Below are 16,616 nucleotides of genomic sequence, written 5' to 3'. Positions count from 1 at the left end.
CACGCAGCGGTGAGTAATCTACCTCCTGCAAACAGGTTTTCTCAACAAAAACATGAGTAATGACACAAACTGCAGACAAAGAGCGACCAGAGTGTTGTCGGTGCGCTGATAAACTCCTTTTATTGGCTGGTTTGTCGCAGCCACAAATACACACAGAAACAGGCCGACGTTTACATTTTGCACCCAAATAAAGACGAGGATTTAAAAGACAAAATATCCCAACGAAGAAATGATGTCTTTACAGTAGCGCCAGAAAAACAAATCAGGTGCAAATAAATGAATAAAAATCCACTTCACTGGTACAACTGGAGCCGATACTGAACATCAAACAAACATACGTCACTATTAACACTTTAACAGATGATCTCAGACTCACTGAAGCAGTCGGGAGCTTCCAGTGCTAATGTTGCTGTAAACAGTCCAGTAGGCGGCGCTGCAGCAGAGCTAGAGGACGGCAGTGAAGCTGAACTCACAAACTGAAACAGCGTCCAGTACTCAAACACTGCAGGTGTGTTACTGGCTGTTTCATATCTTGTAGTGCTCATTTTGTGTTCATTTTTGAGTGTCTACGTTGTTAATGTTGTGTCTTTGCAGTGGTTTAGAGTCAGTTTCTGGTTTCTGTGGTCGTTTTATGTCTTTTTTGAGTCTCTTTTGCTGGTTCGGTCTCTTTGTGGATCATCTGTGCGTCTTTCTGGTTGTTTTAAGTCTCTTCAGGGTTCATTCCTTGTGATCAGTTGTTGTATTTTTTTAGGTTCTTTATAGTTGAAATGTGTTTGCGTATGTTTCTGGTGGATTTGTTGCATCTCTTTGTGGTCATTTTGTGTATTTTTTACATCAGCTTTGTGTGTGTTGTGATACGTTTGCATATCTTTCTGGTTGTTTTCAGTGTCTCTGCAGTTGCTTCGTGCCCATTTCCTTTTTACGTCTCTTTTTTTGCTAGTTAGTGTCTCTGTGTGGTCTGTTTGCGTCTCTTTCTGCTTGTTTTTGGACTCTAGCGGTTCAGTGTCTCTGTGGTGGTCAGTTTAGTCGTTTCTGTACATCTATGATCCGTTCATGTGTTGTTCTGGGTGCTTCGTGAATCTTCACAGTTGCTCTATACCTTTTTGTTTTCCCGGTTTAAGGCTCTTTTTCACAAGATGGTTTTTCTGGTCAGTTCAGGTCTCCTTCAGCTCATGTTCAGTCTCTTTGTGGTTGGTTTGCATTGTTTTTTTTGGCCATGCTGTGTGTTTGTTGGAGTCATTTTCCAGTAGGAAATGTTCAAGGTTTGTTTTGAGATTCTGAACAATAATAAGGGGCAGTGTGTGCAGGTTAATGCATGTGAGCCCCGTCCTCTGAATCTGACGGCCCTCCCTGCATTTCACTAACATTTCACTCGCTGCAACGGAAATACGACAGTTCAGTCCAGCGTTCAGCAGGTTCCCCAAAAAACAAAGTGTTTTATTCTTTACTTCATATATGTGCACTAGTTTTATGTCAACTCAGTGTGAGTTTGTACTGCTGACGTTAAGGCGTTAACACCTTTAAAGAGGAAACATCAGGCCGTCCTGGTGTGGAACAGGCTGTTGGATCGTCGTCTCTTAAGGTTCTGTAAAGTACAGAACTGAACACACATGAAGCCTCTCAAGCTGAGCTGAAATGAAACCAGTGCACATAAATGAGTTGAATTACAAAAAAGGAGCTACTTGTTATTGGATTCTTTGGCTCTGGAGGCACCAGCTGATCTCTCTAACAGAGGGAGGGTCAGAGTGGTTTCAGTGGAGGGACGTAGACGCACTGAGTCGCATGCAGAGAGCAAGTCCAGCCAGCGGCCATTCATCAGTGTCAAAGTGCTGCTGTTTCCTCCTTTTATTGATTAAAAACAGACTCAGACCATGTCAAACTTACACATTATGTTGAAAACACAGAGCCAAGAGAGAACACATTAGACAAACATGCAGTCATTTACACAACCAGCTGCAGCATCAAACAGTACAAGAAAAACAAGAGGACAAGTCCAGCGTCCACAAACCCAAACTCCAGGTTTACTGCTGAGCCACAACGACAAGAAAAGCAGGGGCAGAAAAAAAAAAAAAACGTCTGAAGCTGAAGCAACGAGAATCAAAGTGCAGTAAAATGATCCTGTTTAATCATTTTTAACATCTCGTGACCGTTAGTCTCTAATTATAATCAGCTGTAGCGCTGTGAACGGCACTGATGTGCACACACAGTGCTTCACAGATGAACTGATTGTCAGCGCAGAGCTGCTGTACGTTAGGAACAGTGGAATAAAAGCTCTTCATTCAGCACAGAACAACTTGTTTTAGGAGCTTCTTTGTTATTCAAGGCGAGTCTCTAACGTAATTTTAACATTTAATTTCATCCCCATCATTATTGCTAATGTTAGGATTCATATCTTCCACATGTGTGAGGTTTTGGTCTCGTTCTTGTCTCTAGTGGACGTGTACAGTCTTCTTTCAATTTGCATTTGTCGACATAATACATATGTGAGATTAATCGTCTAAACAAACGAGCTGCTCTCAAGAAACAGTTCCTGTGAAGTAATTCTTATATTTATTACATGTACAAGGCAGATGAACTGTCATGAGATCCACTGTTGTAATTAAGACCTGCGTCATGTTTCCTGTAGCTGAAGCGCTGTGCTTCTGTCGGCCACAGCACGATTCCTGCTGTCAATACAAACAGGAAGCTGTGAGTTTCCTCCACAAGATGGTGCAATAACACAGAGACCTAATTTTATGATTTGTTTTCCCTCCGACTCTCCCTCACTGTGATCCATGTGAACAGGTGGTTTGTTAAGTTTGCCAGTTTAAGGAAACTGTGTGCAGACACAACAGAAAGGATGTGACTCTTTACATGTTGCTTCTATTGCTCATTATTCGTATTTTAAAGTCTGATCTGAGACGGTGTCCTGCTGTGACGGTGAAACTGTGGCCACAGAGTCGGAAATATTGGGGAAAATAGATCGGTCTCTGATTATAGATAAGCTAATTTAAACCATCATTAAGCCTCATTTTTGAATAATTTAAATAAAAAAATCAACAAGCTAAAATCTCACAAGTATCTTTATAAATATCTATATTTTATGCAGTTATTTTTTTCTGGTCAATCACAGAGTTTCCTCCAAATCATTGAGCTGTAATTAAAGCTACTGTGTTCCTGAACTCCAAAATAAACACATTGGTCATAAAAGCACATCTGGACAAATCAACAGCTTGAACCATCAACATATAACTAGAACCAGCAGCCGGACACTGTTGGAATCACATAACTTTCCCTAAATCTGTTAGAATCGAACTGGACCGGCACAGAACTGTGAATATGGATCAGAGCGAAGTGAAAACAAATCAAACGTTTCTCACTGTGAACCTTTACGGAGCTCCGTACAAAGATTAAATTAATTTTAAAGCTGTTTATTCATTTTAGGCCCAGAATAAGTCAAAGGAAAATAAGAGGGGAGGTGAGAGTGAGCTGATTAAAAAGGAAACGACGACATGAACACATCCAGCAGACCAACACGGCTTCTTCTACGAACTCAGGCCAGACAGGAAGGTAAAAGTACACAGGTCCACTGAGGTGTTGTGTCCTCCTGTACCGCTGAACGAGGTGATAGAACTCATGCAGGACACACAGCACAAGAGACAAACTTCAACACACACATAAGTAGCTGCTTCGCTTCAGGATTTCACTGATGTGAAGCTTCTCTGTTAGTCTGACGGTAAAACCTGCGCGTGAAACGATCACATGCCAACAATCGCCTTCAGGTAAACGTGGTTAGTACTCAGAGGCAGGAAGAGCTGCCGCCTTCAACATTAAGTTCTTGAAGTCAAACTGAAATTAGAATTCACTTTTGAGATCTCAGTATTTATATCCTTCACAATAAAATGACACTGAAGCAGCTCAGAGGTTAATTAATGAGTACAAAGAGCAGAGCTGCAGCTACCAGTTATTTTAGCGCTGATTAAGCGACCAGGCTTTTACAAAACAGTGACGAACACGACGTCCTGAAAATGTCTTATTTTGTCGAACCAAGAAAACTTCAAATTCTCACATTTGAAGTCCTTGAAACCTGGAAAACTGCAACTAATAGTTCCAGTTTTAGATTTTAGAGCGACTTTATCTAAGTACGAATTCATGTGCAGCACAGGAACGTAGGCTGAAGGTTCAACCTGCTTCTTTCACAGCAGAGATGGAATTTTTTTAAATGAAAAAATGAAAACTAAACATCATGCACATGTTGTTTATTGTCACTAAGTTGTGGAGGGAAAGAAGGAGGACCCAACAGACCATAAATCCTTCTTTACACTTACATTAAATGAACAACACAGTGGAGACTCTAACAGCTGGACAATGTGTTTGGACAAATTTGTGTTTTTGCGTGACGTGAAAAATGAACATTGAGCTGCGGAGACGGTTTGGTTTTGCTGAATGTGACTTAAACGGAGCTGCTGTTTGTAAAGCTTGTCAGATTCATATCGTCCTGTTTTGTTAAACTACAGCTACAATGACTTCCCAGTGTCACCAGTAAGACGAGGAAGGGAAAGAGATTACAGAAGAAAGGAAAACACATTATCTGAATAATCTCATTTTAAAAATACGTTAAACATTTATAATGTTGAAAAACTTGGACATTCAGCTTTAACTACATTTTTTCATCCATGTCGTCCAGCAGTTTGTGCTCATAAATAGTCATTTATGGAGCAAAAATGAAGCCACAGTTTCTCTGATTTCAGACTTTACGTGAGTCATTTCCTGTTTTCTTTAAATTTTTTCATTGTAACCTAAATGTTTTGAAGTCGTGGTTGTCAATCGAACAAACTAAGACATCTGCAGACGTCATCTTCGGCTGTGTGAAGCTGTAAACAGGTGTTTGTGAAGTTTAAAGGATTCATTGTTGGTTGCAGCTTTGCTAATGTCACATAGTCAGACGGCTGATTGGAGGTCAGTCAGAAAAGCTCAACAAAACAACTCACAACATTTACAGTGATTATAGTTTCTATCCCCTGATATGAGAACAAAAAGAGAATTCACATTTCAGCTTGACTTTAAATCCATTATTTCTTCAGATTCACCAAATAATTATAAATACATAGTTGACTAACAGTTGATTGTGTACAACGGAGCACAGACACAGACGAGTACAGCATCATCAGGACGAGACGACGACTGGAGAGCTGAACGTTTACGCCGTCGCACGAAGTCGCAGAGCAGCAGCTACACAAACCGTACCCAGTTTGATTAATGAATCTGGAATTCAGTTCAGTTTAATGTGTGATTTAAAGGCAGCTCGACCACATTAAATCACATGAACTCCACTGTAGTCTGAGGCCACGTCAGCTGGTTGACTAGTTCTGTTGTGTTTAGTTTAAGATGCAGCTTTTGACTTATTTCTGAATAAACACTACAGTTTCTATGGTAACCAGAGGGGAGACTGCGGTGTTTAGTTAATCTCAAATCAGTGCAATAGAATAGAAAAACATAAAAACGAGGCAGATATTAACTGACTTTTGGGACTTTGATTGATTGATTGTTGCAGCTACTGACAAACTAATACGGTTGTGTTTGTGGTCATCTAACCAACATGGCAGCGCTCTGACGGCCTCCACAGCTGGTTCAAGGGACCTGCTTTAGGCTGAAGGGAAAAATTCTAACTTTACATGTTGACATGTAGTTTTTCAGAGAGATAACAGACTGAACTTACTGATTTATATGGCTAGTTTGAGAGTAATGATGACAACTAAGTACAGTTTCAGTTCACTTGTATTATACTTCAGGATTTCCCTTTTTAGCTACTTTAAAAAAATCAAACAGTCATTTTTACTTCACTACATTCACCCGATAACATAAAATACTCTGTATATTCAGATTAATAACCCTCTGGTGTGCTGTTGTTGTTGTTAGATGAAATGTTGTTGGGCTTTTCCAAACTAACCAGCAGTGAACATTAGAATCATTTTTACCAAATGCAGCATTAAAGAGACAAACATGCATCAATAATTATGATGCAGAGTGGCTACTTTTACTTTTTTATTTTGATGCTGAAGCTTTCATCTTTTCATTAAAGTAAACTGTTGAACACAGGACTTTAACTTAGTGGTATTTTTACATCTCTGAGTACCTTGTTCACGACAGTTAGAGGGTCAGAGACTGTGACCAATGAAAGTGGACGCATCAAGTTAAATTTTTAGAGCAGCTGAAGCTTCCTCCTGAAGAAACTGTCTTAAGTTTGTGTTTGGTTTGGAGAGAAAACAAACTCCAGATGTGCAGTCGCTGCATGTCAACTGTGTGCGACGGCCTAAACGACGTTCCGGTAACCGTGTTCTCAGGTAGAACTGCTGCAAAACTCCCGAAGATTCAAACCTCAAACGAGCCTCTTCCGCTACGTGAACACGCAGGCGGTTATTTACTAGAACAGCTGGAAAGCCTACAGGGTCACAGGGAACAGCTGGCCGGTGTCGGACATCGTTCCCCGTCATGCACAGGACTACGGGGAGCGGTTAGATCGTGTGATTGAAGCCTCCGAAACGACAGCAGTGCTCACTCACATCTTTGAACGGTTAGTAGGTCCAGTGTCTCAGTGGATTCATGGCTGCAGTAACCCCCCCCAGCCTCCCCCTGTACAAAATGGAGAATCGGCGCTCGGCGTTGGACACGTAACAGCTGTGACTGGTTCCTCCTTCGAGTGCAGAGTGAAGTCAGAGTCGCTTCAGCAGCTTCCAACGTGAAGCGGATACGTTTCCTCTCCCACCCTCCCTCCCTCCCCCCCGTCACTCACCCCGCCGCCGCCTCACTGCAGGATCTTCTGTCGCGTGTCGGGCAGTTTGAGCGCCACCAGGCCGCCGCACACCAGAGCGGCGAAGGACAGCAGGATGGGCACGGCTTTGGTGATGCCCACGAAGCTGGCGAAGATGGAGCTGCCGAGGACGGCGGCCAGCTTACACAGAGCGTTGAGCACGCCGAACGCCGTCGCCCTGGAGACAGAGACAAACAACACAGACGTTACAGAGACTCAAGCTGTCAGCAGGACTTTTATTTTGAAGATCCTTGCCATGCTTATGCACTGTGACTGACGAGACGTTCCATCAGGACAGTGTCTAATGGCTTTTTAAAACAATATTAAACTTTGAAGGTAATTTGTCCTCAGTTTGGACTTTTTTCTAACTTTCACACCAGCCAACTGGACTAAATTTAGACTTCAGTTTAATCGACAAAGAAATGAGGAACATCACCAGAAGTAGATCTGACCCCCTTCAGTTATTTATCTTTATAATATATAAAACACACAGAAAGTAAGGAATAGTGGTTGTATAGAAAATATTTAGCTTCCAATTTTACCCTCTTTTGGTACAATAATATTACTAATATGTACAGAAAATGCTTGATTCATATTTCCCTTTTTATTTCATTATTTACAAATACATGTTTTGTGTACTATTATTAACAGATTTTCTAAACATACACACACACACACGTTTCTCTACATCTCTTAAAAAGATGAAAATAAACAAATCAACAGCAATAAAAAACAATGTTGAAATTATACATATGGAATTTAAACATATAGATGTATCTTAAATTAAATTGTTCCAACAAAAAATAGGAGTGTTTTTTTTTGTTTGTTTTGCTCGTTTACTTGAAAACACAACAAAGAGGTCGGCGTTAGCATTTAGTTCATGCTATTAAATGTGTAAAACTTCAACTATTGATTCTAGTGATCATTTGGACATTGTGTTTTGTACTATTAGTTTGTTTTTATGTTTTTAAGAGCTGTGGTTGAAGGTGTCAATTGTGTAGCTGATGAACGCCTGATTGGTCGTTTTTTTTAGGGCTGTTTGTTTTCAGACAAACACTGGGATTCAAATCAAGGGCATCACCCTGAAATTGTCATCCAAACAACCCCAGAGTACGGCAACATTTCTTCCAGACTGCATCAGATAAGATAATCTTGCATCAGCTGTGACTCTGAGCTCTGCAGGAGCTGCAGTTGTGCCTTTGTGTCAGGACGGCACCTGGTGAATTTTTCATTTTGTTTTTTATTTAAAATTATAAACTGAAGCAACTTTAGGAATTCTGATGACATTTCAGGAATAAATGTTGTGTTTACCTAAACTTATTCTGAGGGCACCTGTCAGATATTAGCTTGTTGTGTCTTCAGATATCTTTGGTTGAGTTCATTAATGTAGCACACTGTCACCAAAAAGAGTTAAAAATAAGATGTTCCTCAGTGATGTGCCCTCTTCTAAACACCAGTAACGTTTTCATACTTCAGAGGACGTCTGACTGAAGGAGATGTTGTCCAGAAGCAGTTAATAAAACTGCATTGTATACTGCTTCGTGCTGCAGTATAAAACAAGCAGCAGCGGTACCTCTTTGAGGCGGGGTACAGCTCCACCGTCACCACCTCGATGCCGTTCCACGCCGCCACGCTGACGCCACAGAACAGACACTGCAGGGCGATGATGGCCGACTGGCTGAAGCTCAGGAACAGGAAGAAGGTGCAGCCTGCTGAGATGAGCATGGAGCCACCTGCGGAGATCACAGAGTCTGCGCTGAAGACCTGAATGCATTGGGAGTTCTGAAATAACACAGTGACATAAAAGCCTCCAGGAGTCACCTATGATCTTGACCCTGCCGATCTTCTCCATGAACAGCGCTGAGATGATGTTTCCCGGCAGCACCGCCAGGCTGCCCAGGAAGCTGACCAGGTAGATGAGCACGTCGTTCTCCTCCGTGGTGTCCAGGTGGCAGCCGCGCTTGTTGTGCTCGAAGGTGACGTTCTCCATCTTACAGTTGACGAACTTCTCCTCCCACAGGTCTGCAGAGAGCACGAGGCACAGGGTGAAGCTTCGGGGTCCCCAGAGGATCCACTACGGGCCTTTAACTGTTTAGTGTCTATGTGAGTGACCAGTTATTGACCTGCTCAAACAAAGACGATGCAGCTTTCTGTTTGTGGAACTGGGACATGAGGATGTGTAGTTGTGGCAGGTTTGTGATCTGTTATAAAATATGGTGGTTGCAGAAATGTATGTAATAAAACACGGATGGGGTTAGAAATTAGTAGAAAGTGTTTGATGCAGAGTTCAGAATCGGTAAAACTGCAGATGCTAACAAGGTCTGGAAACAGTTGATTATTGTTCTGTTTAAGCTGAGATGAAACAACGTTCTTCAGTCTGTTGGTCAGAGAGCGATCGCCTTCACCAGTCAGCTTCAGAAATACTCACTGGTTAAACTAATTCATGTACAACATGGGTTAGCTTGTGTTTAGGATGTTAAGCAGCTCCCCTCTTATTGTGCTGATGTCCAGATATCATAAAACCAGCAGTCTGTCAGTATGAGACATTACACCTTGATCGGAGCAACAAGTGCTGCTCAGTCGAAATGGAAAACGCAGCAGAGAGTGTTGAAGATAAGCTTCCACTCAACTCTGCTGAAGGCTTCTGACAGTTCAGTTATTTTAATCCTGAATACAGAATGATCCAGATTAAAGCACAACTACAGTTTCATACTTTTAGACAAGTCGACTAGTGGGAATTTAACATGGAAATCAGTCGCTAGAATCATCGAATCATGACTTAAACCGGCAGCATCTGTTTCTCTGTCAGACCAAACAAACTGCTGATGACTTTAATTATCTTTGTGACATTTTTAGATTTCAATGTGACGTTTTTAAAAGTTGCTAATGTGGTTGAGGACTCGCGTCACACAGAGGGAAACAGTTCTGTTTAAAATTGATGGAGCACAACGTAAATGAAGACGTGTTGTAGCTGTGGTGTTGCTGCAGTGTGTAATGTTTGTCCACTAGTGGCAGTGGTATGCTCCAGGAGCAGCAGGAGGTCTGGTCTGACTGAACAGGTTACAAAACAGGTTTCAGTTAAAGTAGCTTAATGTCGTTATTTAGAACATTTTTTGGTTGTCGGGCAGTAAAACTCCTCTGTAGCCGTTCATGCTTTGTAGCTTCGCTTTAGAGCTGCAACCACTATTCCATTAGTAATGAACTATTAAGTGAATTCCCAAATATTTTGGATAATTGAGTAATTTTTAAGAAAAAAAAGTCCATTTTTTTTGGATTCCAGCTTCTTTAACATTGAGTATTTTCTCATTACTTTTCTCTATGACGATAAACTGAAAATCTATAGCTTGTAGTCAAGACAAGACATTTTTTTAAACAATTTTTCAACATTTAGACCAAATAATTTACTCGTATTTGTTGGAGCTTCTCTCTCTGGCACAGTTCTGGTTTCTAAGAACATTTTTCCTCTTTAGTCCCACTTATACAGACCAACGAGCTGGTTTTGCTTCATGTAACATCACAGCGGACATTCGTTCCCCTAAATTAAAACTTCAGATGTCACGTGGGACCTCTAAGCTGCCCTCAGTCCTGTCTGGGGTGTCGGCACTGCAGCTCGGTGCAGCTCGGTGCAGCCGGACCTACCTGTGTTGTAGAAGACGGTGGAGCGGATGGTGCAGTTGTCAAACACTGTGTCTGTGAACTTGACGTCCTTAAAGTGACAGTCTTCAAACAGAGAGTCCTCAAACGTCACTGACTTCATCTCTATACTGACGAACCTATGAGGATGGGATGGACACACACCAACAGACAGAAGGCCTTTCTCAATGCAGAGCTCCGACTGGGGTTCTTGGGAGTCGAGCTGTGGGGACGGAGGAGCTACAAGACGGACGCAGTCTAAATAATGTCAACTCAGAGGTTCACCACATGACTGGAACCTTATGAGGAACTCTCATCTGTCTGAGTTTCCACCCGAGGAACCAGGATCTAAACAAAGTTCCTGGAGATTTCTAAAGGTCCAGGAACATCGCTGGTTAGTCCGATGAGCGACTTTTTATAAACCTCAGGATTTTGGAGTGTTGCTTTTGAGCCACGAAAATCAAGAAGGAGCCACCTGAGAGATTTTAAAACTACTGGACTGACGAGGATGGAAATGTTTCGTCTTGTTTTTTGTATAAATTGATTCTACAAGTTTCTATCCTACCTTTGGTTTTACTTTTTCGGCATATTTTTGTTGCTTCCTGTCTTATAACATGTACAACACTTTAGCTAACTTGGGTTGTTTTCAGAAGGTGCTGCAGAAATAAACTGCATTCGATTTTAATTCTGTGTCCAGTGGAGTTACACAGATCAGGCTTCACAGCACCACTGTGTTGTCCTGCGTACAAACGACATGTACGTCAGCGAAGTACTGGCAAATCTTTCTTTGGCTTTGCGGTGGAAACACAAAACCTTAATGTTAAACAATTTAATCTACATTGAAGTTCCTGGACTGTTTTATTATAAAGCACCACAACAGACTGTTTCATGACAGTGAGGTAGTCTAAAATACAGTTCGTGTTTAATCCAATGTAGTTTTTAATTAGTAAAGTAGGAGTTAATATCGAGCCCACTGCCTCTGTTCAACTTTATTTCTTGATTTTGTTTGAAATATTGCGACTCGAGGTCAGATTTTATATCTTCCAGGAGTAATAACAAAACACTCCTGACATCCGAGTCAGCAGAAAGTCATCGCAGGGCAGCTGAGATAAAAATAAATCTGCCCAAAATGGTCTAAGTAGACCTGGGGGGTCAAATAATCTGATTTAGCTTTTTTTTTTTACCCATTCCAGATACAGAAGTCGTCTGTCTTTAATCAATCTGTGGTTTTGTGCACAATCTGATTGGTTACGCGTCACAAATAACAGCCAATCAAGATTGAAGAGGAAATGTTGAAAATGTCTCTTTTTCTTAAACATAAATAAGCAGAGGCATTTCAATTCAGTTATGTGGTGGATTTCTGTTCCTCTTAATTTTGACGCCAAGATTTTATTTTATTTTTTAATGGCAAATATCGCTCATTGGTCTCTTTGATTACTGATAATGCCTGATCATCTCAGGAGCTCCGCTGCTGAAGTGAAATCACATCATCACAACCGGCATTAATCAGATAAACGGTTTCTCTTCTCGAGCTGCGACGGACGACGATAAATCCACAAGAACACGGAGTTCAGAGCAGAACGCGGATTGAGAAAGGCTTAAAGAAAACATGGCGTCTACTTCTATCGCTGTAGCAGCACAGAATCACAGAGGGCAGAATGGGCTGGAGGTGGGAAATCCAAAAATGACCTCCAGCGAGGATACTGAGGAGGAAACGCTTCCGTTCAGCAGCATCCTCGGCTGAGTTATGATCGCACTGGAGTGATGGCTGAAGCCCATTCTGTCTGGTTTATTCTGCAGAGAGCGTAGAAGTTCAGTAATATACAGTAGTGGGTCATACTGTATATCTGCCCCGAGAACCTGAAGATACACTCCCTCATTTTCAGACTGAACGTAGAGCCATAAAAGTAAACGGAAGACCACGAATAAAACAGAAACCTCCAAGATTAACCAACATCGGTGCCGCAAACTCAACTTCTCTAATGTGTGTTTTCATGCACGTTCTTGTGTATTTATTTAGATTTGTCCTGAGTTTCCTGCTCTGAACAATAAAAATGTAAGAGTAGATTAATCTGTTAACTCAAAGGAGCCTGTTAAACATTTACTGAACGTTTACTCTGAGTCGACTCCACACTGAAGTTAGTTTGTTCGTAGTGGGGTGGATAACTGAAAAATCATTCAGCTGGTCATACAAGCATCACATGTGGTATTACTTCCAGGCTGCTCATAAAAAGTTACAAAAAAAACCCACAAAAATTCAAAATGGCAGCCATTTTTCAACATTGTCGTCTTATTTTTTGATTTTTTTTTCCATATCTTGTAGCTCCTATTTGTTTTTTTGTTTTTTTTGTTGACACTTTAGTCTTTGATGGTGGCAACAGAAAGCATCTATGAACCTTCTGAAGAGAATAAAATCTCATTAGTTTAAACCCATAATAGAAAAATGTCTTTAAATTGATTTAGGTTTGAATCATTAAGAGTTATTTCATTTATTTATAGTGTCTGAACTGCAACAACTCTTAATTAAGCAAGTACTTTGAACTATCAGAGTCTGGATGAACAAGGCTTAACTGTAGTTATAACTGTAGTAGTAAGGACCAGGTCCGGGAGTCCATCCAGGCAGTCATACTATACTATACTCCATACATATTACATCAGTAGATTGATAACCATTAACACCTGTTTTCAAAAACATCTGTACAACACGCTATTAAGATGCACTTCATTGTGTTAGAACATGCACATTTGGATTCTACATGCTAACTGCTATTTAGTTTGATGCCAAAACCAAGCGAGTCGCTCTACAAGATCACGTTGTGTGAACATATACAGGATGGAAACTGAAAAATGGCCGCCGCTTTAGGAATTCGTGTGCTTCTTTTCCGTGTGAAAATCACCTTAGTTTTGGTGCTTGTATGACAAAATGAAAAATTCTTTAGATATTAGTGGTTTTCTGCTTCGCTAACATCAACTAACAACATGTCAGATCACCTAAAAACAGCGACTGTCTGTGTTATATTCCTCAATAGTTGATAAAGTTTTTACAGGAATATGCAGCTGGTGTGCTCAGAATGTGTTCTTATCATTTCAGTGTAAAATAACCAGGTTGAAATGCTTCAGTGTGTAGCAATACTAGCTGTTTATGTTGATGTAGGATTCATTTAGACTAATAACGCTGCAGGTAGAGTCAACTCAGTGAACCGTGGAACTTCTAGTTCAGATAACCTGCTGATTTGTATTAATCTGTTGCAGTCGGTACGATTTCAGTCCTCCAAGATCCTGAGAGGATTTTACAGGATTCATGGTAATAAAATGAGGAGATGTATCTTCGCCAGCGTGGACAGTTAATCCTCTAGTATATGCATGTAGAGAGACGTGAACTGGACCGCTTTCAGTACCCAAGATCAGTGATGAAATAAAAGCATGAAGCTTCATAAACCTCTCAGGTTTATCGTCTTCACTGTGTAACTGATGGGTTTCTGTTGGTTAAAGTGATCACCTGCACACGTTCAGGGCAGAACGCACAACAGCATGTTGTTTCTGAGAGAAACACGACTGAGAATGAAATGACTGAGAGCCGAGCGATGGACAGTAAACCTGACAGAGAGACAAACGCTTCATCTCTCGCTTCACTAACTCTGTAATTACTGTAATAAATGGAGAAAAACACAAGTTCTCATAGTGTTTTATAAAAAATGTAAAGATTCTGCTCTAAATAAAGAAAAGAATAAAGTGTTCTCCTGAATAAAGGTGAATCATGTCTTTGATGTCTGACTAAACTAAGGACAGACTACAACCTTCACAGCGGCTCGGTCTGCCTCCACGCCATCACACTTACATGTCCCGGATGTATTCTCCTTCTTTATGGATCTGGTTCTCCAGAGAGAAGTTGAAGTGGAAGTTCTCCACTCGTTCTCTGTGGAACACCTGAATGCAGACACAACACCATGAATCTGTGCTCAACTGCTTCATTTACTTAAAGTTCAGGCTGAAAGCATCAGGACGCCTCCACGTGATGGAGCTCCATGCTAACGCTCAGAAAACATGTCTGTCCACGTACAGCTTTAAAAGCATAAATGCACATCTATAAATCCCATGTAAGGCTTGTAAAGTGAGAACTCAGCAGACAGGAAATATAAATATAGCTACTCAATTTTTAACCTTTTATTTGTTCTTTAACATTAATCTTTACTCCACATGTGTTAGGTTCTATATTTAAAGCCACGCAGAACAAATACCATCTGTTTCATACTTTAGAACTCTTATTTGTTTTGCTTCTTTCTCATGATGTTTATTAATAAAACAGTGCAGCTGTTAAATGTTTCTTCCTCTGAAGCTGTAATCGGTTGTTTCTTACCTTCACCTTGGACTCGTATTCTTCGTACTGCAGGTGTTTGATCATGTCGGGGAACCAAACTGACAGACCATAATAACTGTGACGACAGGACAGAGACTCTGTTAATTAAAACGGTTAAAGTGCAGCTTGTTCATCACTTTTAGGTTCGAGGGCTGTTTGTTGAGCAGCAGTCTGAGACGTCAGCTGGTTCGTTTGACCTCCTTCATTCACATGAGCTGACGGGATTGTTTGATTATTGACAGAAAATTGATGGGAAACATTTTGACAGCTGATTAATCATCAGTTGATAGAAGTTTTTTTTACGTAAAAATTTTTTCACTGCCATCAGCTTCTAAAACATGAATGTCTGCTCTTTGTCTGTGACAATAAACTTTGAGGTTGTGACTGTTGGTCAGACAGAAGAAATCCATCTTCATGTGTTTATTTGGGCTTAAGGTAATAATGATGAATGTTTTATTCAATATAACTGAGATGCTAGGAATAGGGCTGCTACTTACTCTTTCTTTTTTTTTAACTGTGGATTTATCTGTTGATCTTCCTTATTTTACAAAAGGTCTTATTTGTTTCAATGCTTTGATTTATCTGATGCCGTGGAGGACTTTGGTCAAAATTACTACTGAGGCAGACAAACAGACAAATTAAAAGTTGACAAACTTAACAACAAATCAGCACCAAACAACCACAACAGCTCAGATGTTAAATCCAGATGTTGTCACACAATCCCTCCACAACATGACACATGAGTTTGTGTTGGGTGAACTGAAGCAGACAGAATCTGACAGCAGAGTAACACGGTGATGCTGATTCTCGTTTCTGTCTCCTCTGCAGCCTGATGATGAACGTGTGGATGCCGGACTAACCTGAAGGCCATGCAGAACCAGATAATGGCCATGAAGAGAGTCGCGAACCTCAGCTCTGCCGACAGGAGAGACGCCACGTTCCTCAACACCTGGACAGATGTGAAAAACACACACCGAGAACTTTACACTCACCTTAAGACTGAGTGTAAATCTAAGAACAGTTTTATACATGAGGCCAGTTCTCCTGCTCACAACGTGCTGTTGTTTGTGGAACCACATCATCATCACACATTATACTGGAAATAATACCGTAACTTTCGGACTATTGATCTTCAAATAGAAAAACAAATGTGTACATATGCAGTGCAGCCACTTGTCTATAAGCTGCAGGTGTCCACCTTGTAACATGAGATATTTACACAGAAAGATGTTTTTAACTTTTAATTAAATACGTACCGGTAACACACACAAATACCGTAAATGCTTTTTTACACTGCCTGTAACACGGCTGGTTAAAAAAAAAAAAAACTACAGCGGCCGACCAGGAAAAGTCACTGATCGCTATCTTCATCTTCCTCCTGCACTAGAACCACTAAAGTTGTCAATGTGTGACGTATGTTGAGTTTTTATTCCTACAGCTCACAGTAATGTTAACAGTAAAGCATTTACTAATGAGCTGCATCGTCTTCCTGCTCACACTGGGCCTTTAAAGAGCATCTACACACAACACTAAGTATTTTCCTGTCATTTCTGACCATTTGATCAACGTGAACATCTCTCATGCTGAGGGAATGAAACCCTAACGAACAAAACTGGTTTATAAATGTAATGTGTGGCTCGTGTCATCTTGTGATTTCTCCTTTTGCACTGACTAATGATGCCTTTGGAGGCGTCATGAAAATTCCTCAATGCAGGAGAAACACGGAGCTAACATGCTACGACACAGTTAGCATCACTGGTATTTTTTTTAAAATCTCATATCTGTGTTAGCTGTGATCATGTTGAGTCACACGGGGCTCCAGCAATGTGCACCTAA

The 16,616-nt window shown here is 40.8% G+C and overlaps 1 protein-coding gene across 1 annotated transcript; it reads right to left on the bottom strand.

Moving 5' to 3' along the window:
• Positions 1 to 6,784: 6,784 nt before the first annotated feature.
• LOC103374132 (synaptic vesicle glycoprotein 2B-like) lies at positions 6,785 to 15,950 on the bottom strand. Its single transcript, XM_008304167.1, has 7 exons — positions 15,641 to 15,950; positions 14,781 to 14,856; positions 14,262 to 14,350; positions 10,430 to 10,563; positions 8,612 to 8,812; positions 8,364 to 8,523; positions 6,785 to 6,968 (listed from the first exon to the last, which is right to left on the bottom strand). Exons 1-7 carry the CDS (start codon positions 15,670 to 15,672, stop codon positions 6,785 to 6,787), a joined length of 876 nt encoding a protein of 291 aa, XP_008302389.1. The 5' UTR covers positions 15,673 to 15,950.
• Between the last annotated feature and the right edge of the window lie 666 nt (positions 15,951 to 16,616).

This window comes from Stegastes partitus, unplaced genomic scaffold, assembly GCF_000690725.1.
Source record: "Stegastes partitus isolate 25-593 unplaced genomic scaffold, Stegastes_partitus-1.0.2 Scaffold2152, whole genome shotgun sequence".
Taxonomy (NCBI): domain Eukaryota; kingdom Metazoa; phylum Chordata; class Actinopteri; family Pomacentridae; genus Stegastes; species Stegastes partitus.
The sequence above is the reverse complement of the archived record's forward strand: the minus strand, read 5'-3'. Positions and strand labels throughout refer to the sequence as shown.